General features: G+C 41.7%; 1 protein-coding gene across 1 annotated transcript; it reads left to right on the top strand.

Moving 5' to 3' along the window:
• The first annotated feature begins 207 nt into the window (after positions 1 to 207).
• TRIM4 (tripartite motif containing 4) lies at positions 208 to 20,779 on the top strand. The gene is made up of 6 exons (XM_025923288.2): positions 208 to 816; positions 5,790 to 5,885; positions 6,553 to 6,783; positions 11,130 to 11,152; positions 11,416 to 11,513; positions 14,973 to 20,779. The coding sequence occupies exons 1-6, from the start codon at positions 424 to 426 to the stop codon at positions 15,554 to 15,556; spliced, it is 1,425 nt and encodes a 474-aa protein (XP_025779073.1). The 5' UTR covers positions 208 to 423; the 3' UTR covers positions 15,557 to 20,779.
• Positions 20,780 to 22,893: the final 2,114 nt, after the last annotated feature.

Below are 22,893 nucleotides of genomic sequence, written 5' to 3'. Positions count from 1 at the left end.
TGCAGCACTCCCAGAACGCCCGCCCGACTGCAGCTAGCCAAGGACGCCAGAACTTGACCTCACCTCTCCAACGTGAAGGACAGGCCAAACTCCTTAGCGCCGCCTCGCTTTGCTCCTCCAGCTTCGGCTCGCGAGGGCTCCTCCGGTCCTCTCTAGGCGTCCCGGAGCAAGTTCCGCATCTCTATTGTTGGCCCGAGGGGCAGCCCGCGTCCCGTCGTGCCCCGCGGCGCCCTCTAGTAGCCGAAACCCCGAGGCTGCCGGGCTCGCGCTCGGGCCCCGCGGCGCGCGCAGAGGGGCCGCCGGTTGGCCAGCGCGCGCCGGGACTTGTCCCGAGGCCCCGGAGGAGGGACGGCACTTTCCCCTCCCCGCCGCCCGCAGTCCCTCGCCTCGCGTCGGACCCCGACCCCGGGGCGGAGAATCGGCATGGAAGCCGAAGACCTCCAGGAAGACCTGACCTGCTCCATCTGCCTGGACTATTTCGAGGACCCGGTGTCCATCGAGTGCGGCCATAACTTCTGCCGCGGCTGCCTGCACCGCAGCTGGGCGCCGGGCGGCGGCGCGTTCCCCTGTCCCGAGTGCCGGCAGCCGTCGGCGCCCGCGGCGCTGCGGCCCAACTGGGCCTTGGCCCGGCTGACGGAAAAGACGCGGCGCCGGCGTCAGGGCCCCGTGCCCCCCGGCCTGTGCGGCCGCCACTGGGAAGCGCTGCGGCTCTTCTGCGAGGACGACCAGCGGCCCGTGTGCTTGGTGTGCAGGGAGTCGCAGGAGCACCAGACGCACACCATGGCGCCCATCGACGAGGCCTTCGCCAGCTACCGGGTGAGCCGGCCGTAGCGGGGCTGCCGGTATTCCCGGAATAACCATTGTCATGTCATGTCGTAGGCCATTGTCATGAGAGACCTACGAGGTGGCTGCAGTGCCCATTGGAAGTACGACCTCCCCCGCCCCCCACCACCTGTGCGAAGAAATTAAGCGACACACAGATCTCAGAGTTGGGGTTAAAACTGAGATGGGGAGGGTCTGCATAGAATTTTCAAAGTGTTGGCCTTTGGGAGCTCCTAGTTTAAGACAGTCATACCGAGGGGGTGTATACCAGTGCCGCCCAATAGAAACACGATGTAATGAAACTTTGCTAGTGGTTAAAAGAAACGGGTGATGCTAATTTTAATAATATGTTTTATTTAACCCAGTTTTCCAAAGTGTTATCATTTGACATCAATCGCTATGAAAAGTTATCAGTGAGACATTTTAGTTACGTTTTTCGTAATAGGACTTTGAAATCTGTGTTTACGTTTACAGCACATGTCAATTCGGACTATCCACAGTTTGGGTGCTCACCTGGCTAATGGATGCTGTATTGGTCAGTGCAGGTGTATATCTACAGGGTTTATAGACAACTGATGATTTGGGAAAAGCCTGGCTTGAAGTGCGAGGCCGGGATTTGATACAAGCTTCCTTCATCAGTTGGGAAAAATCACTTACTGTTTGAATTTGGAGATTAATCTGTCCTGCCTATTTTATGGATTAAGGCGCTTCAGTTGAATAAAGCAGTTTATCTTACTTTACTCCAGCCACACTGCCTTCTTTTGTTTCAAGTCTGTTCTCTTTCTCTACCCACACCTTCCATCCTTTACATCTTTTTAGCTTTTAGCTTGAAGACCTTCCTTCATCATCCTTTCCAGAGTAGCCCTACCCCCTTCTATACTGATGGTGTAACTCCAGTGGTCTCCAACAGAATTGGTATCTAGTAAGTACTGGTTGAAAACACAAGTTTAATGATACAAGTTAAAGTATTTTGTAAACTATAAAATGCCATACAGTTTTATCAACTGACTACAAACAGGAAATATGCAAAGTAGCACTATGAACTATACATCCACCCCTTCACTCAGTAACCTTTATTTATGCTTACTGTAGGCCAGGCATTGTTCTAGAATCTGGACATAAATGGATAAGAAGGACAGGAGCCTTGTCTTGTAGGGTACATAAGCATGTAGACCAATAAGTTCAGTATGTAAGTGAGTTATTCAAGTTTGTATCGAGTACATGGAAGGTCTGAGGAGAAATGGCTTCACGGAGTTGAACATGAACTCACTTTTGAAGGGTGAGTATGATAGGTAAAGGAGAGGATATTCAGGCCAAAGGAACAGCATATTCAGCATGGCTGCTTGGAATGGCATGTGATCAATGTGAGAGGACTGGAAGTTGCTTAATATTTTTGGAGGGCAGAGGGAGAGAGGAAGGTGGCAGTTAAGTTTGGAGAACTGCTTGGTGTTGCCCTCCTGCCACCTCCTGGCAGTTTCTGTTATTGGAGGGAAGGATTTTTCTAATCTCCCTGGAATTACTATTTTCATTCAGGGGCCCTTTTCAGATCTCAATTGTAGTAGGATTCAAAAAGACTTAGGTAGAATCTTGGAATACAACCAGCAATACAGGATAATTCACAAATACTGGAATTGTTAAGGGCTTTTAAAAATTGAAAAATTCTATTTAAAATATTTTTTCATTATTATTTTTAAACATTTTAAAAATGTTTATTTTTGAGAGAGAAAGACACAGTGTGCGAGTGGGGGAGGGGCAAAGAGAGGAAGACACAGAATCTGAAACAGGCTCCAGGCTCTAAGCTGTCAGCACAGAGGCTGACACGGAGCTTGAACTCATGAACCGTGAGATCATGACCTGAGTTGAAGTTGGATGCTTAACTGACTGAGCCACCAAGGCACCCCAATATTTTTTTAATGATTAAACAAAAGTGAAAACTTAAAAAAAAATCTTGATCACATTCAAAAGAACTACTTATCTGATTGCAGTCCTCCCATATACATCGAAGTTGACAGTGATTACAGAGTGGCAGTTGTATAATTGATAAAGGAATAAAATTACTTGAAATAGCTTTCCAAATAGCAGGATTATATACCTATTTAACAACTAGAGGAAATAAGTAGATTATATAATATTAGAAAGCATAGTGTAAGAAAGAAAATAACACAGGTGATTTTGTGACGTATAACAGAACTATAGGAAGTCCTTGGCAACCTAATTTTATCCACCCCCCGACATTTCACTATGCGATTTCCAAGCAAACATGAATGTTTGACGAAGTTTATAATACCAGTATACCCACATCTAGGTTCTGCCATTAGCATTTTACTCTGTTTATCACCTATCTATCCATCTGTCTGTTCTCTGCATCCATCAATTCTTGTTTCCTTTTGAGGCATTTAAAGTTAATTGCAGATAGTCCACTTCCTCCTATACTTTAGCAAGCTTACCGCCAACCAACCACATTTAGCATTAGTGGTGGTTTTTGAAGTCACATTTAATATAATTAAATATGCACATCTTTAGTGTACATTTGCTGAGCTTTGACAAATGCATACACCTGGGCACCCTAAGCCCTTCTTAAGATAAAGACGATAAAGATTACTGGGGCGCCTGGCTGCTCAGTCAGGGGAGCGTGTAACTCTTGATCTCAGGGTTGTAAATTCGAACTGCACATTGGGTGTGGTGCTTACTTAAATCTTAAGACAAAAAAAAAAAAAAAAAAGAACATTGTCATCACTGCAGAAAGCTCCTCCATCCTCTCTCCCAGTTAATCTGCTCCCTCTTCCCAACCCAGCTACTGTTCTAATCTTTTTGCACTGACGATTATTTTTGCCTGTTGTGGAACTTCATGTGAATGGAATCCCTTTGCAACCTAGCTTCATCTGCCCCCTCCAACATTTCACTATGCAATTTCCAAGCAAACATGAAAGTGGGAAGAATAGTCTGTACTCCTTTATATGGGCTCCTTTTGCGCAGCGTATCGATTTTGAGATTCACCCATTTTGTGCATATCAGTAGCCTGTTTCTTTTTCCTGCTGAGTCGTATTCCATTTTATGAACATACCGCAGTTGGCTTATCCATCTTTCCATCACTGCATACCTGGGCTGTTTCCAGTTTTTGGCTTTTATGAATAAAGCTGGTATCAGTATTCTCATAGAGGTATTTTTATAGATGCACACTTTCATGTTTCCCGTATCTAGAAGTTGTACTGCTGGGCCTGGGATTGATGTATGCTTAGTTTGACGCCGGACCTTTCCCCAGAGTGGTGGTTCTGTTTCGCACAGCCACCAGCACGATGTGGCCGTGGGGGAGCTCTGGCAGCTCCACACCTTCACCAGTTTTGGTGGTGTCACTCTTTCCAATGACTTCATTTTGCTGTAGACATTGTCGTTTGTAAGTGTGGGAAGAAAAGTGACACCGACTGGTTTTCATTATTCTCCTAGGGAAGAAAAAAATAACTTGCCCTGCTTATTTCTTAGTTCTGTTCATTTTTTTTTTCCTTTTAGCTTTTTATTTTGACACATATTCACACGTCCAGAAAGCTCCCCTAGGCCACTCTTCAGCATTTGACGGTATTCACTGGTTTTTATTTAAATTTTCTCTTCCTTTGGTGTATGAGAAACCATCCTCTCTGGGTTTTTCACCAACCACCACTCAGCTTAGCTTCTTGGCAGGGTTTTTGTCCTCTGCACACCCCTTAAGTGTGGTTGTTCCTTGTTCCAGCCTGTATTGCCTTCTTGATAGACTCTTACTGGGGGATTTTACTCACACCCTGGCTGCACCTGCTGCCTGTGCTCTAACCCTCCCCCCTCAATCTACTTCTGCAGCTCAGATCTCTTGACCCTTAACTGTTAACTGTACTCATCAGGGACACCTCCCCTCCAAACTCAATTTAGTAAAGTCGAATTTAATTCCCCCCCTTCCATTTACATACTGCTCATTTCCCTGTATTTCCTTATTTGGTAAATAGACCACAGTCCTTCTAGTTGTCAAGCCAGAACCCAGGGGCAAAGTCTGGATTCCTTTCTCTCACAGCCATTTGGTCATCTGTTCTTGCTGGTTTTCCTCGTGTGTGTGTGTGTGTGTGTGTGTGTGTGTGTGTGTGTGTGCGCGCGTGTGTGTCTAACCTGTGTGCTTCTGTCTGAGGTCATGTCTGACCTTATGCTACCAGGTGCTGCTCCTCCACAGCCATTTTTGTTAATGCTGATTGGCTCCTTTTACTTTTTAATAGCTCATTCAGGTTGTTAAATTCTAAAATCAAGACCGAAATTCATAAAAGTTTTAGTCCCCACCCTCCCAAACTTCTAAGCCATTTCTATTCCCCAGAAATAACCAGTGTTAATCTTTAGGTGTATGTTCTTCCAGATTTTTCTTCTATTTAAATACACACATCCATGCACAGATACATGTGTATTTGTTCTTTTCAAAACAGAATTATACAATACTATTGTTTTACAGTGTAGTTTTTTTACTTAATAAAACACATCAATATATAAAGAGAGCTACCTGAGATTGGCACAGAGTATCAATATACCATAATTTATTTAATAATTCCCTATGAATGGGTAATGAATACTGCTACAGTGAACATTCCTATACATATTATTTTTGCTAGTGTCTTGTTGCACAGATTATTGGAAGTAGGATTATGCACATTTCAGATGGTTTTAAATCCTGTCAGTTGCCCTTCAAAAGGATGGCACCTTTTTACAAAAGTCTCCTACTGTTATAGTGTCAGAGGCCTCCCTCACCAGTACAAGGTATTTATTAAGCCTCTAACAGTTTTCATTTTTTGCCAACTTAATAGGCAGGCTCTATAGTGTATTGCAAAGATTTCAGATCAGAATACTTTTTATGCCTAATTCTGTAACTGTCTTCAACGTTTTCTCAATCTCATTGCCTGTTCAGCTCTTGAACAAGCAAGATGTTTGCGGAGATGCTTTCTGATATGTGTTTCTGCTGGCAGGAGAAACTTCTTGAGACTCAGTGTAGTCTGACGGCCAAGATGAAGAAAGCCATGCATTTGCAGGACATGGAAGTGAAAAATGCTACTGAGTGGAAGGTAATAGCAGAATCGGTTGAGCCTTTCTTGCCCCTGAGACCCTTCGGTATTGTTGGGAGGAGCTTGCATGATGTTAAGAGTGGTCAGGCCCCTTGCAGATAAGGTGATAGATCAGGAAGTGTGTGTCTCTACTGACCTGTGGCTTTGGGCGATGGGAGTACCACATACTTCATCCCCATCTCTCTAAGGTGGTACCCCTCTCCTTCCCACTTTTTCCTAAATATACTCCTAGGTTATGGGTGGTCTGAGTCCATGGCATCGTGGAAAGTAAATGGACTTTGCTTTCAGAGATACTGGTCTAGTTGGGAGGCGTGATGCGCACGCACAGAAGCACATCTAAAGCTTAATGAGACCAAACAGTAGGTATTCTGGAGGCTAAACTAAGTAATAGATGTGAAAGTGTGTTTTAGTTTAAAAAGTACACAAACAAGGCATTGCTGTCAGTAGTAGAGCCTCAAGTGTCACAAAGAATGAACTAATACTATACAGGCCAGTACAAAGATACCAAGTGAGTATAAATAAATTAGCGGGAATTTGTGGAGGGTGGGCAGGGGCTTTCTGGAGGAGGTGATTGGGATGGAGGGGACATGGACTGTTGGGGAGTCACGTGCATGGAATTTAGGAGCAAGGGCAGGACAAGGACTGAGCAAGTGTCATGTGGCCGTAGGAGAAGATGAAGAACCAGCGAATGAGATTCGGTGCAGAGTTTGCAAAGCTGCACCACTTCCTGGCCGAAGAAGAGCAACTGTTTCTTCAGAGACTGAGCAAAGAAGAAGAAGAGACGAAGAAGAAACAGAATGAGAACACGTTAAAGCTCCATCAGACGATCACTTCCTTGAAGCAGCTCATCTTAGAGGTCGGGAGGAAGAGCCAGAGCCCCACCCTGGAGTTGCTGCAGGTGAGACAGTCACACACTGAATTCCCTCTTGTCTTTCCTGGTGAGTGGGTTTAATAGAGGAAATGTGTTCTCTCTGTTGATAATTGTGTTACTACTGTCACTATACAATTAAAGAGTCAAAGATTCACCATTCAGAGGAAATTAACGCAACATTTAGGTATGCTGAGCTCAGGTGCTGTGGAGATACCCAGGTTCACTTGGTTTGCCTCGAGTCTGAAGCACATCTAAGACTTTTCCATTCATGTTACTTATACATTTATGACTCTTTGTTAAAAGGGTAAAATAAAGCAAACCTACAATCACCAAGGAGATAACTGTATCAGTAGTTTTTAAGATAAATTTGTCTTCCTTACTAATTTTTAATCATTATAATTGTAGCTTGATAATAACTTTGCTCTTAGCCTCAGATTTTGATAGGTATATTCATTTAAATAATTTCTAATGTCTAGCAACTGTTAAAAAGTTATAATTCTAATTTGGTAGCACTTAGGGGCGCCTAGCTGGCTCAGTCAGTAGAAAATGTGACTCTTGATCTCAGGGCTGTGAGTTCAAGCCCCATTTGGGCATGAAGCCTCCTTAAAAAAAAAACAAGTAATTCATTAGCACTTAGATTTGGGACTTTAAGGCAGTTTATTATATAATCTTTACCTTTATATCCTCAGCAAGTAAAATATCCTTATAGGTTCTTTCAGTTTTTGGATAGGATCCCATATTTGTAAACATCTTAGATCCCTCAGAATCTCTCTTCCACATCATGTGACTGAGGAGGAAAGAATTGTTGAAGAGCGCTTCAGTCTGTGATTACTCTTTTTTCCTCACCAGGATACAACATTCTGCTATACTTTTAAGGAAGAGAGACACATGGACCCACTCACCAGTTATTTTCAGCAAGAAATTGCTAGGGGAAGGGTATTATAGCTTATGTTAATGTAATGATTTCCAAGAATTGTCTACAACTTTTACAGCTTGCTTAAGCCACGATGTTCCAGTTACATATCCAAATGTATATTCAGCAGAATCTTTGAAATAACACATTGGAACAATTTTTTAAATAGAGGTTTAATATCTACTCAGAATCTGAAACCTCAAAGATATGCATGAACCAGCAGAATACTTACAAAATATATATCAGCCAATATAAGTGCAACGGTAGGGAAATGATTAAAGAAGACAGAACTGGATTATAGAATCTCAGCCTAAGAGAACTTATTTTACTAATCTATTCACTTATCCATCTATTTTTCCTTTATTTCATCATTTTTAGCCTATAACTCACTTCTTTTCTTCTTAGAACTGTATAGACACCTTAAAAAAAAGAACTATGGAAATATTGAAAAAAAATTCTGTTGTACCTAATTTTTATCTTTTCATTTGCATGTGTTCTTATACAATGTACAGTATTGCTTTGGTTTATGTATTTTTAATTTATGCAATGATTTAATCTTGCTGCATTCCATCTCTTGCTTCTTTCCTTAGGCACTATGTTTTTGTTTTCTTTTAATTTTTTTTAACATTTATTCATTTTTGAGAGACAGAGTGTGAGGGGGAGGGGCAGAGATAGAGAGAGAGAGAGAACGAGACAGAATCTGAAGCAGGTTCCAGGCTCTGAGCTGTCAGCACAGAGCCCGATGTGGGGCTGAAACCCACGAAATGTGAGACCATGAGCTGAGCCGAAGTCGGACGCTTAACCAACTGAGCCACCCAGGCGCCCCTTAGGTACTATGTTTTAAGATCCATTCCTGTTGCTATCTATACAGTACGTTGAACCCACGTGTCTACCTACCACATTTTGTCAGTTCCTTCTTCCAAAGTTGGAAACCCAGGTTGCCCCAACACCATTACCACTACAAATAATGCAGTGAAATCATTAATATCTGCTTTTATTGTTTTTGTTATTATTTTTTTTTATTAGTTCTTGGGTTTGCTCTATAGTTCTTTCTCAGCCTCTGGAGCTGGCATGCCTAGCTCATCTACATTGACCCTTTTGTTTGCTGGTAAATTTATTTATTTATTTATTTATTTATTTATTTATATTTTTTATAGTTTATTTTAATCTATTTTGAGAGAGAGAGAGAGAGAGAGTGTGTGTGTGTGTGTGTGAGCAGGGGAGGGGCAGAGAGACAGAGAGAGAGGGAGAAAGAGAATCCCAAGCAGGCTCCGTGCTGTCAGTACAGAGCCCGATGCAGGGCTTGATCTCCTCATGAGCTGTGAGTTGAAATCAAGAGTTGAACACTTAACCGGTTGAGCCACCCAGGTGCCCCTGCTGGTAAATGTTTTTAAACTATACTTTCACCTTTAAGTATCGTTTGTGTCCATGGATTTGGGCAACATCATTTTTACTGTCATAACAAAATAAACATGTTTAAAAACATTTTAGTATAACATCCATAGAGAAAAATGCATAAATCATAAACCTGACAGATTATCACCAAGTGACCCACCCACGGAACCACCAGCCAAGTCACGTAATAGAACATGAATAGCTTGCCAGGTGCCCTCTGCGTGCCCCAGTCAACACCCCTTCCCTTCTCCCTGAGGGTGTTCTCCCTCCAGACTTCTCACACTGTTCTGTCTGTTTCTGAGTACAACTCTTTCAGTATTTGCTGCTTTTGCTCCACATTGTGTTGTGAAGTTCACCCAGGCTGTCGTAGGTGGGAGCAGACATTTATTTCCATCACTGTGTACAACTTCTCAACCAGGAGGGATTTTGCTCCCCCAGGGGGCAGTGCTGGAGACATTTTTGGTTGTCACAACGTGAGGGTGGCTACTACCGGCGTCTGGCGTGTAGAGGCCACGGATGCTGCTATACATCCTATAATGCACAGAAGACACCTCCCCCCCAGCTCCCAGCAAAAACTTTTCCAGCCCCAAATGTTAATAGTGCCAGGTTGAAGGCCCTGTTCTGTAGTATTCCATGGTACTAATATACCAAAAATACCATTCACTCTACTGTTAGCAAAATTTGGGTTGTTTCTAGTTTTTATTGTTACAAAAAAGCAGTTATGAACATGTCTTTTTTGGTGTACGTGTGTCCACATTTTTGTCAGTTATGTACCTGTGAAAGCAATTCCGAGTCACAGGGCATCTGTTGGTTCCAAACGGATGATTCCAAACTGTTTTCCAAAGTGATTGTATCAGTTTACACTGTTACTTGCAGTGTGAGAGAGATCAGTGGCTCTGTGTGATCATCAGTGCTTAGAATTGTCAGCTCTTTACTTTTAGCTGAATGGTATAGAAATGTTAGCTCAGGCCCTCAGTCAGCACCCCTTTCCTCCTTCCAAAGGGTAGATGAATTTTGCAAATGACTAATGTGGTTGAGCACTTTTTCATGTGGTAATGAACCATTTTGATACACTTGTTTTTTTTTTTAAAGCTTTCTTGAGGTGTAATGTACATATCTTATAATTCACCCATACATATACCCCTACACTTAAAAGTGTACTTTTTATCATTAAATAAGTGATTTTTATAATTTTCCCTAGTTGTGGAAACCTTACCAAAGTCCAGTTTTAGAGCATTTCCATCACCCCAGTAAGATCACTTTGTGCTTATTTATAGTTAATCTCTGTTCCTGCTTCCAGCCCCTAGACAGCTTACTTTCTGACTCTATAGATTTCCCTTTTTGAAATATACCATATAAACAGAGTCGTATAATAATGTGGTCTTTTGTGTATGGAATCTTTCATTTATAATGTCTTTGAGGTTCATTCGTGTTATAGCATATATTAGTATTGTATTTATATTCCTTTTTTTTCTTTTATCCCTGAATAGTATTTCATCGTAGACTATACCACGTTTTGTTTCTCTTTTCAGTTGATGGACATTTGTGTTGTTTCCACCTTTTGGCTATTAGGAATGATGCTGCCGTGAACATTTGCCTGACATTCTTTGTGTGGACATACATTTTCATTTCTCTTGGGTAGATAGTAGGAGCAGAATTGTTGGGCTGTGTCATATATTTATATTTAATTCTTTAGAAATTGCCAAACTGTTTTCCAAAGTGGCTGAACCATTTTATGTTCCTACCACATCCTCAAGCAACACTTGTTAATGTCTGTGTCTGAAAGAGAATAGATGGAGAAGTAGGCAAAAAGCCAGGAGAGAGTTAGTGTCATGGTGGCAAAGGAGAAAGAATAGGGTTTCAGGGATTGGTTAACATTGTCAGATGGTGCAGAGAGGTCACATGAAGAAAAAGACTCCATGTATCAGTCCATTGGCTTTGGCAGCATGAGAGCATACATGACATTGACAAAAGCGGTTGACAGAAAAATACCTGCTCCCGAAGTTGAGTACCAGATCTCAGGAGGAAGGGGCATAACTTACTTATGTTTTTCTTCTCTTCACAGAATCCAAAAGATGTGTTGACCAGGTATGAGCGGCTGCTTTCTTATGGGGCCTGAGTGGAATGGTGAAGATACATGCTGAGGAGAGGGGAAACAGGCCTGGGCTCCATAGAACAGTCTGGGCACACCCTGGGAGTCCATGGAGGAGGGATTTTACTGTTGACTTTTGCAAGGGGGAATGGGAGAGTGGTGGTGTGAGCTTTGGGCTTGGAACCTTCCGCAGGAGTTGGGGGTCTTGGCTGCCTGAGTTGTCCCCTTTAAGAAGAGCAACCCTCTGTACTTTTCTTAGGAGTGAGAACCAGGATGTGAACTATTCCCCTGAAGTTCTAACAGTGAAGACTGTGTGCAAGATACCCATGATGAAGGAAATGCTGAAGCGATTCCAAGGTGAGCAAGGTTGGAGCTCCCTAGAAATCTTTAAAATAAGAGAATAAGCAATGAGAAAAGCCTGGAAAGGAAAGAGGAAACAGAGCATACAGCTAGCATGAAAAGTAGTAAAAACTACTTAGGAATACATGGATATGTGCTTCATTCAAGAAGCATTTACTTAACATATACTGTGGGTTATAAGGTGCCAGTGATACAGAAAGAAAAAGGCCTAAGAATTTAAGCAAACTGGAGAGGCAGACCCATATCACTTACTGTCACATAGTGGGATCTACTGTTTATGGTGGTATGAATAAAATATTATGGAAGTACAGAGAAAGAGCTCTGTTGGGGGTGAAGTGGGGGGTTTTCACACACAGGTGACATTGATCTGGGGTTTGAGGCATGAGTAGGAGTTTGCCAAGTAGAAAATGGAGGCACATTCATGTAACCAGAGGGAGCAGTGTGAGCCAAGGTGTGGAGGAAATGGAGGGGAGAGTATCCAATGTGACTAAACCATAAGGTGCATTGTGGGAAAAGGCAGGAGCTGAGGTTGAGAAGATGAGCATAGGAAAGTCTGAAGATAAACTTACTGGATCTCCAGGGAAACACCAAGGCACATAGGTGTTGTCAGAACTACATAGTTGGTTCTCACATGCACATCTCCATGTGGTAGGTGTCTACTTCCAGCTAAAATGAAGTAATGGGGACTGGATTTACTCCTCAGCCTAAAACTTAGCTAACTAAGAAAACTAAAAGAAACCAGATACAGTACATGAAGAGAACAGTTTTCCCAACCCTGGATATCAGGCAGTGCAGGCGAAGGACCCCTGAAAAATGTGAAACAAATGAGGTGAGCTCTATGATGGCTCCAGCCTCTAGCCTTGAAAGAGCTTTCAGGCTACTGCAGGGAGGGGTAGTGGAGGTGGAGCCAGGCTGAGGAATGGGGCTGAGTCCAGGGAGAACAAAGCAGTGAGAACTTGCAGAGTACTGGGCAGAGTATTGGTGAGGAGAGGGCCGTCTATAGAGAAAACCCTGATGATCTATGGAGGTGCCCCCTGAGTATTCAGCAGAGTAATGCTTAGCATATGCTTGTGAAAAACTACCTTAGGCTGAGGAAGGCCGTTTCCAAAATGATTAGAAGGAACAGTTCCTGGTGCTCCCACAGGGCCTAGACAATGCCTGTGCCTACCAGCCAGACTGGAAAACTCCTAATTCCTGGGAAAATCTTGCCTCATTAGTAGAGAGTAATTAACCCTACACTGAGTACTGCTTTGGGCCCACCTTAAAAGTCATGAGCTTAAGACCCAAAAGGATCACATTATTTCCAAGTAACTTTATCCTGAGACAAACCATGAGAATTTTAAAAATGAGTACCTAACAATCTAAGTTCACAATGCCTGGTATCCAATCAAAGATTACCGGGTATGCAAAAAGTTAGGAAGGCATGACCCATAATAAGAATAATCGATTGAGACTGACCAGGATTGATCCAGATATTAAAATAAGCTCCGAAGGACTTTATAATACAGTTATTATAACTATCCTGTAAAGAGGCATTTGGAGACGTGGAAGATCTAAAAAATCCCAGATCAAACCTCTGGAGATAAAACCACAGTGACTGAGGCAAAGAATACACTGGTTGAGATTAATACGTGATTAGATATTACAGAGAAATAGGTGAGTGAACTTGAAGATGAAGCAGTGGAAACTACAAAATGAAATGCTCGGGAAAAAGACCTTACAAAATGAAAAAAGCATTGGTGAGCTGGGGGACAATATCATGCAGCCTTACATGTGGTAATTGGGGTCCCTGAATAGATGAACAGGATGGGGATGAGATAGGAAAAAATATCCGAAGAAATAATGGCCAAAAATTTTCCAAATTTGATGAAGACCCTAAGTCCACAGATCGCATAAGCTCATCAAGCCCTAAAGAATAAGAAATAGGATGGAAACTACACCAAAACCAGTGTTAAGAGAAAATTTCCAAAGCAAGAAGAGAAAAAGGACGTTACTTACAATGGAAAAATAAAGATGACATCATATTTCCCTGAATTCGCCAAACATTTAAGAAAGAAATCTCTTTTGGGATGAGCACTGGGTGTTGTATGGAAACCAATTTGACAATAAATTTCATATATAAATAAAAAAAAAAAAAAAAAAAAGAAAGAAATCTCCAGGGGCACCTGGGAGGCTCAGTCCGTTAAGTGTCCAGCTTCTGCTTAGGTCATAATCTCACGGTTTGTGAGTTCGGGCCCCGTGTCGGGCTCTGTGCTGACAGCTCAGAGCGTGGAGTCTGCTTCAGATTGTGTGTCTCCCTGTCTCTCTCTCTCTCTCAAAAATAATTCTACGAAGCCTGCATTATCATGATACCAAAATCAGACAAAGACATTATGAGAGAAAAGGTCTATAGATCAACGTCCCTTATGAACACAGACAGAAGAATTCTAAAGAAAATTTTAGCAAATCGAACCTAACGACATATTGAAAGATAATGCATCACAACCAAATGGGTTTTATTCTAGAAAAGCAGGGTTGGTTTAACATTTGAAAAATCAGTGTAATTCACCACATTAGAAAACTGAAAAAGGGAAAACTATATGATCACCTCAGTAGATGTAGAAAAAACATTTGTCAAAACCTAACATCCATTTCTGATTAAAAAAATCCTCTTGAGAAACTAGAGAGACATGGAGAGTCTGGGAGGGAAGAGAATTGGGAGGCAGGGAGGCCAGGGAGGAAGTTAGAGACACCGTTAAAGTGGGAGGTGCTGAAAGTCTGAGTGAAGACAGTGGCAGTGAAGACACAGAGGAGGAAAGGAACCTGGGTGGTATTTCCAAAGGTGGATTTGATAGGACTTGGTGACTAATAAGCCATCAAAGGTCAGAGGGAGAGAGGAGTCAGATAACCTCAAGATTTCAAAGTGTGAGTTGTCTGGGTGAAGGTAGTGCTGTTACACCACAGAGAACACAGAAGACAAGATGTCTGCATGTGAAGGGGTATTCGTCTCAAGAGGATGGAAAGGCACAGAATAGTGAGTTCCATTTTGAGTGATCTGTTAGGGGCCTGTGGAGCTTCCCAGTGAACAGCTGGAACCAGGAAAGAGTAAACTTGCTAACGATGACTTTTCTGTGTCCCAGGGCAAAGAACCAGCCTGTTAGCCATCTTGGTCTGGTCCTGATTCAACAAGTCAGAATTGTTAGTGTTTTCCCAACTTTATGCTGATTGTGAAGACTTGGGGCCATGAAATAATGAGCCCCCTGTTTTTAGGTCTTAATCTTTTAGAGCAGAAGGGAAACGAAGATTTCACTTTGCTAAGGCCACACCCAGCTGAGGATCAGTTGAGAGGCAGTGGGGTATCTCATCCCTAACAGTTCTTGTTAGGAGAAGGATGGGGTGAAGCTGGAAAAGGGGCATTTCTGGAGGTTTGGTGGTAAGTTGTCGCATTATAAATCTCTGCTCTCATTTTCTCTGCAGTGGCTGTAAATCTAGCTGAAGACACAGCCCATCCCAAACTTGTCTTCTCCCAGGAAGGGAGATATGTAAAAAATGGAGCATCAGCCAGTTCTTGGCCATTGTTTTCCTCAGCGTGGGGCTATGTTAGTGGATGGAGGACCCCTCCGAAGACCACACAGTCTGTGGAAAGATTTCAGCACTTACCCTGTGTTTTGGGAAAAAACGTTTTCACTTCAGGGAAACATTACTGGGAAGTTGAGAGCCGAGATAGCCTGGAGATTGCCGTGGGGGTATGTCGGGAGGACATCATGGGGATTGTTGATAGTTCAAAAATGTCCCCTCATGTGGGAATCTGGGCTATTTGTTGGAGTTCTGCTGGCTACCGACCGCTAATAAGCTTTTCTGTAAGTCCTACCAAGCAAGAGCCTGCTCTTCACCGGGTGGGAGTTTTCCTAGATCACGAGGCTGGGGACATCTCCTTCTATAGCGCTGTGGATGGAGCTCATCTACACACTTTCTCTTGTCCTCACATCTGCCTCCGGCCATTTTTTTGGTTGAGTCCGTTAGCATCTTTAGTCATCCCAGCAGTGACTGGTGGGAAATGAGTCTTCCCCTGCCCAGGAATCTTTGCCTGTACCCTAGCCTGGGGACATGGATCCCTTGGCCCTCTTCTTTCACTCTGTACATACTGGTCCAGGTAGCGCATCAGTACTGTCCATTCAGATTCTGATTTGATGTCTTGTTCAGCTCCCTGTGTGTGCTGTGCACAGAAAGTATGGTGGAGCCTGTTGGTGGCCTTTCCAGCACCCACTTGCCCCATGTCCCTCCTCCTCTTCTGGTTCTTCCTCATTGAGCTGTTTGGTGTGCACCCTCCCTGTGCTTCAGGAGAGGCAGCTCTCCCCAATGCGAGGCAATTCTGGCCAATGAGCTGGGATGAGAAATGTTCCAAGATGCTTCTGGGGAAAGATCATGTAGCTTTAAAAAAGAGGTGTTTAAGAGACACAGCCCCTCTTCTGACGTTAGTAGCTGTCTTGGAACTGAGGAGAGCACAGTGACAGTGGAAAGGAAGAGGGAACGTGGGCTTTGCTAGCACTGTTGAACTGTTGGAATTTCCTTAATCCCCAATTTCTTGTCAGAGGAGGTTACTGTTCCCTCACTGTACAAGGCAATTCAGGTTGCATTTTTGTATAGGATGGACTCTTTTCCTGAAACTTGACAGATTTGTAGACTGTTTCTGCTCAGTCACATGATTCCTCTACTCTCCAGTAAGTACTGATACCTCCCGATCAGAAAGTTGAGGGAATCTTCCCTTACTCTGCCCAGGCTATGACTCTTTTTCACCCGACCATGCCTACGCCCTCAAGTGTTGATTATGTTTCCATCTGTCAAATTCTTACTGTTGTGTATGCAAGGTATTCACGTCACATCTAAAACATTGGGAGGCACTTGCCAAGTATTCACACTGCACTTCTGGCCTCTTCATTAATGCTCTTGTACGACTCCTGCAGAAGCTTGGTGTGAGATGGAAATTAAAATCCTCTTTTTACAAGTAAGAAAACAGACCTTTGGGGTAACTCACTCAGTATTGTTTGGCTGGCAAATGGGAATGCTGGGATTAAATCCAGATCAGTCTGAGGTAAAAGCCTGTGCCCTTTTCTGGTCTTTGTAAGCTTCTGGTTTTTGTAATGCTCTTTGTGAGCATTTATTGAATGCAGATTGCATGTCAGCAACATCTTCGTGTTGGGTTTTTATTTTGTTACACATTTTTATCCATTTATATGTGTTTTCCCTCATTTTATCTTTGTTTTCTAGAGTATAAGCTCTCAGGATTGTGACAGGAACTGGGTAGTTACTTTAAAAATAATGATTGTTTCTCTCTGTAAAAGTTGTCCACTTATGGTAGAAAATTCGGAACATACAAAAAGTATAAAAAGCTGAAAGTTATTGGTAATTTCACCACTTCTAACATTTTAATGTGTTTCCTCCCAGATTTCTGTAGACTTTCTGGCAGTGATTTAATAGCACCCTCCCTAACCCCTCCTCCCCTCCTATGTCTCTGTCCATCCTGGCTTGTCTTTCTCTTCAGCCTGAGCAATCCCCTCATTCAGTGATTTCTGCTGAATTCTCCTTAACTTTCTAAAGTACTTGCTGTTAGGAGTTGCATTGGGTCCTCTAAAAAGATAGGTTGAAGTCCTACCTGTGAATATGACCTTATTTGGAAATTAAGATGTGGTCATTAGGGTGGGCCCTAACCCAATGTAACTGGCACCCTAATAATAATAGTAATAATAATCTGTGGTGCACACGGAGGTGCCGTGTGAAGACACAGGGAAAATGACTGTGGGAGAGATTGGTGTCATGCTGCCACAAGCCAGCTGAGGGCTGCTAGAACCTGGAAAAGGCAAGGAAGAACCCTTCCCTAGAAGCTTCCGGAGGAACATGCTCCTGCCAACACCTTGATTTGGGACCTCTAGCCTCCAGAACTGTGAGATGATTAACTTTTGTTATTTTAAGCCGCTGGTTTGTGGCTTGTCACAGAGCCCTAGGAAGCAAATACACTTGCCCATCAGGACTTCCCCCAGTGTCTGCCTTGCTCGTTTCCAGTCCTTGGGAAACTCATTACTACCTTTCCTCCATCCTCCTCCTGGGCTGTTGAGCCAGGTTGACTGGTTCTGCTACAAAGTCTTGCTCTCTGACTTCAAGTGGGCTATTTGAACTCCTTGGTGAACAAACTTTATTTTTTCATCCCTTGACTTCCTTTTACATTTTTGGTGGCAGTGATTCCAGACCATTTCCTCCTCTTTCAAGGCTTCATGAGCCCTGTCATACTACCGTAGGGGAGGCAAACTTTACCTCTACCTGTCTTAAGTTTTTGGCTGGGCCTCTGACAAGAAATCAGATTAACAAGAGAAAAACAGTTTACTAACACACGCAGCACACACCATGCAGGAGAAACCTAAAGTGAAGAGCAACTCAAAGTGGAGGCTTAGAATTCTGGTTTACGTAGTACCTTTAATAAAGAACAATACATTTGTGGAGGACAGGAGGAACGTCTTAGCCTTCCAGGTGCGGCAGTCTGTGGGAAGGTAAACGCATATGAGGAAACTAATGGAGGAAATGTTTGCAGATTCCTCTTTGGTGTTGTCTCCAGCAAAAGGAGAATGTATATCTTGTCTGCAGGCAGAAAAAGAGGAGCTTTTTCTGGGTTTGCTGCTCTTAATTGCCTTCAGCTCAAAATAATTTTTATGCTAAAGAGGCATATCTTGGGCTGACACATTCTGGTTTCCTTCACTATTATTAAAGAACTTGCATCTTTTACAGAGAAAAATATTCTTCTCTTACTCCACCTAATATATATATATATGTATATATATACACACACACACACATATACATATATACATACACATATACATATATATATACACACACGTGTATATAATACATATATATATATATATATTTTTTTTTTTTTTTGCCTCTTTTGTGAGTCTTGATATTGGCTCCCCTCAGGTATGAGCTGGGACACAGGTATCATATTTACTAAAAAATGAAGTAAACTCATGATGCTTCTGATATACAAACAGGACTGTAATAGTTTTCAGTGTTACTTAGGGATTTTTCTGAGTCTTTACTATGTTAACATGTTATGACATATTGGAAGAGGTATTTATTACACAGGATTTCTCAAGCTTATTTCACCACAGAAACTAACTGAGGGACTAATTCAGAGACTTTCCAGAAGATGGTTTGGCAATAACTATCCTACACTTTCTCCAGATGGTCTTGACTCTCTCAGATTTCAACCTAGACTTTCACTGCCTCGCCCTCAAAGTTGGTGGGTATATGCATTGGTGCTCTAAGCACCAATGTCTACACTGTGTGACAGTGGATAAGGCTCTGCTAAGATCTTTTCCCCTGGAGACTGGGCTTTTGTTATGTAGAGCATTCTAGGCACATTTTTCAGTGATTTCTGTTCCTCCCCCCTCCTGACTCTGGTAGGAGGAGATCTTTCTCAACTTTTCATTCTGAGAATTTGGTGGAGTTCCTGGAGTTAAACCCATGAATATATGCTCTCCAGCCCCCTGCCCAACCCTGCAGCTCCAAGAAGTTTCTCATCCTTAAGCTAGCCCACACTCAACCTCACACTCAATATTCATCGAAACCATTATTTATTCCTATAAGTTTATAGCTCTGTTGGATTTTGCTTCAGGTAAGGAGATCTTAGCTTTGCCTCTGTGGATTTGCTTGTCTATCCAGATTTTGGGGTGGCAGTTTGCCATGCAACCTAAATTCTCTGATGAGTGCAGGAAAAGCCATTACTTTTCAGTTTTCTCATCTTTTTCTTGTAAGGATGTGAGTTAGGACTTCCCAATTCTTTACATGTAGGAGCTGAAACTGCAAGTCTGTCATAATATATCATAATATTAAAATAGGCTTCTTGTGAGACCTCTGTATGGTTAATTGTGTCAACTCGACTAAAGGGTGCCTAGGTAGCTGGTAAAACATTATTTCTGGGTGTGTCTGTGAAGGTATTTCCAGGAGAGATTAACATTTGAACTGATACATTGAGTAAAAAAAGATCATTTTCACCAAAGTAGGTAGACATTGTCCAATCAATGGAGAGCTGAATAGAACAGAAAGGCAAGTTTCTCCTCTGCATGAGCTGGGACGTCCATCTGCTCCGGGGACATTGGCGCTCCTGATTCTTGGGCCTTCAGATGTGGACTGGCACTTATACCATTGATCCCCGATTCTTGAGCCTCTGGACCCCAACTGGAACTTACACCATTAGTTATCCTAGTTTTCAGGTCTTTGGACTTGGATTGAATTACAGCACCAGCTTCCCTGAGTTTCCAGCTTGCAGACAGTAGATTGTGGGACTTCTTGTCCTCCATGGTGACGTGAGCCAATGGCCAGTGATCCATCCATCTTATTGGTTCTGTTTTTCTGGAGGACCCCTTGCTTTTTTTTTTGTTTTGTTTTAAATCATCTAGTCTTTCCATTCTTAACTGTTATTCTTAAACTATTCACCTTTAAAGTTATTGTTTCTTTCCAACATGGCCCAGCAGAATAGCTCCCACAGAGAAGGGTGGTGAGAGGAAGGGCTATTCTTCTATCATCAAGGTAGTGACAAGAGAATACACCGTCAATATGCACAAGTATCCATGGAGTGGATTTCAAGAAGTGTGCCCTTTGGGCACTCAAAGAAATTTGGAAATTTGCCATGAAGGAGATGTGAACTTCAGATGTGCACATTGATACCAATGTGGGCCAAAGGAATAAGGAAGGTTTCATACCATGTCCATGTGTGGTTGTCCAAAAAACAGCAAGGATGAAGATTCATCAAACAGGCTTCACACATTGGTTACATATATACCCATCATCACTTTAAAAAATCTACAGGTAATAGATGTGGATGAGAACTAGCCACTGATTGTCAAATAAACGTATAAAACTGCAACAGAAAAAGTTATTGTTTGATATAGTTGGATGAAAATATATTATTTTGCTAGTTCTTTTATTAGTTTAATTTTTTCTAAGTTTTTTCCTTTTTCTGCTTTCTCTAGTTTTATTGTATATTTAAAAAATAAAATTCATTTTATCTCCTCTACTTATTATTGATACTTCTTTTAAAAACCTTTTTAGTCATTGCCATGGGATTTACAGTATACATTTTGAAAAAATCTGAATCTACCTTCAAGTAACGTGTCACTTAATGTGTAGAAAGAGACTTTATAATAGTAGAACTTGTTTTCCAGTCCTTGTTCTATTGTTATCATACATTTCACTTTTTTTGGAGGCAATAAAAACCCAATACATTGGTACTTTTAATGTTTTAAACACTTACTTGCTTTAAACATCTTCTGGTATATTGAAAGTGTAAGGGGGTATGAACTGACAACAACAACACAAAAAGGTGGAAAGGAGACACAATGAATAAACCCAAGTAACTGAAGACTCAAGAGATTTTGGAAAAATGACTTATAACTTATAGACTACATTCCTGCAGCCAAAGAGACCCAGGAAAGAGAAAATCACAGCTCCAGAATCTAGATGTTGACACTTTAGCCTTCTATTCTTCAATGACCTGGCCTATTTTCAGGGTTAAAAGAAAGAATGCAGAAGATAGATAATTCCTTTTTTTTTTTTTTTAAGCTTATTTTGAGGGGGGGAGGGGCAGAAAGAGGGAGACGGAGAATCCCGAGCAGGGTCCACACTGTCAGTGCAGAGCCTGATGTAGGGCTTGATCTCATGAACCGTGAGATCATGACCTGAGCCAAAATCAAGAGTCAGACACTTAACCGACTGAGCCACCTAGGCACTCCAAAGATAGATAACTCTTAAATGGAAAAGATTTCCAGAGTCAAAGGGATCAGAGTTCTCTGAAAAAAATTGAAGGTTACAGTTTGTCTTTCCTTAGTTTTACCATTATCAGTGTCATAGTGTAGATGTGTGGAATGCTTATTGACATGTCATCCCATTTTTGGTTTCTCATTTAGCATGACATACACTTTCAGGTCTTTCTTCTTTGCCCATTGTAAGAATCTCTTTTAGAATCGCTTTTAGTTGAACTGTTTAGTCCATTTATATTTAATGAAATTATTGATATAGTTGAGTTTAAATCTATGAACTTGTTTTAAAATTTGCCTTTCTGCTTTTAATCTAATACTCTTTTCCTGTCTTCTTTTGAGTTAATAAAATGTTAAGTTTTATTTCATTTCAGCTTTTGGATCACTTTAGAGCTATACTTCTACTAAAAAATAAAAGATTTTAGGGGTGCTTGGATGGTTCAGTTGGTTGAGTGTCCAACTCTTGATTTTGGTTCAGGTCTTAAGCTCAGGGTTGTGGGGTCGAGCCCTCTATTGCGCCCCACACTGAGTGTGGAGCCTCCTTAAGATCTCCTCTCTCTCTCTCACTTCCCCTCTGTCCCTCTCCCTTGCTTGCATGCACTCTCTCTCTCTCTCTAAAATAATAAATTAATTAATTAATAAAATAAAATATTTTAAATTTGACATTTTGGTCAACTGTTCTTCAACAAGGGTGTCAAGAATACAGAATGGGGAAATTATAGGCTCTTCAAGAAGTGGTTTTTGAGAAATTGGATACTTATGCAAAAAACGTGAAATGGCTTAAAGAATTAAATGTAAAACCTGGAACTGTAAAACCTTGATGTTGGCCTTGGCAATCATTTCTTAGATATGACACCAAAAGCGCAGTCAGCAAAAGCAAAATAAATGGTATTACATCAAGTTAAAACATTGTACAGCAAAGTAAATGATCAACAAAATGAAAAGGCAACCTATGGAATGGGAGAAAATAGTTGCAAACCGTGATCCGATAGAGTTAATAACCAGAATATATAAGGAATTTCTACAACTCAATACCAAAAATAAAATAACCCTATTAAAAAAAAAGGGGGGGGGGCAAAGGCTCTGGATAGACATCTCTCCAAAGAAGACATACAGATGACCAACAGGTACATGAAAAAGTGCTCAACATGACTAATCATTGGGGAAACGCAAATCAAATCTGCAAGCAGATATAGCATCACATTTATTTGGATGGCTATTATCAAGAAAGCAAAAGATGGGAAGTAGTATGGAGGTTCCTCAAAAAATTAAAAATAGAACTACCATATGAGCTAGAAATCCACTTCTAACTATATATCCCAAAGACTTGAAACCAATATCTCAAAGAATAATCTTTGAGATATTAATAAACTCATGTTTATTGCAGCATTATTCACAATAGCCAAGGCATGGAAGCAAAACTAAATGTCCATCAGATCATGGACATCATGATGAATAGATAAAGAAAATGGTATGTACATGCAGTGAAGTATTATTTGCCTTTAAGTCCTGCCATTTTTGACAGCATGGATGAATCTGGAGGACATCAGTTAAGTGAAATAAACCAGAACCAAAAGGACAAATGCTAC

This window comes from Puma concolor, chromosome E3 (genome assembly GCF_028749965.1).
Source record: "Puma concolor isolate L17-30 chromosome E3, mPumCon1.1.hap2, whole genome shotgun sequence".
NCBI lineage: Eukaryota > Metazoa > Chordata > Mammalia > Carnivora > Felidae > Puma > Puma concolor.
This window is presented reverse-complemented; position numbering and strand designations above follow the sequence as displayed.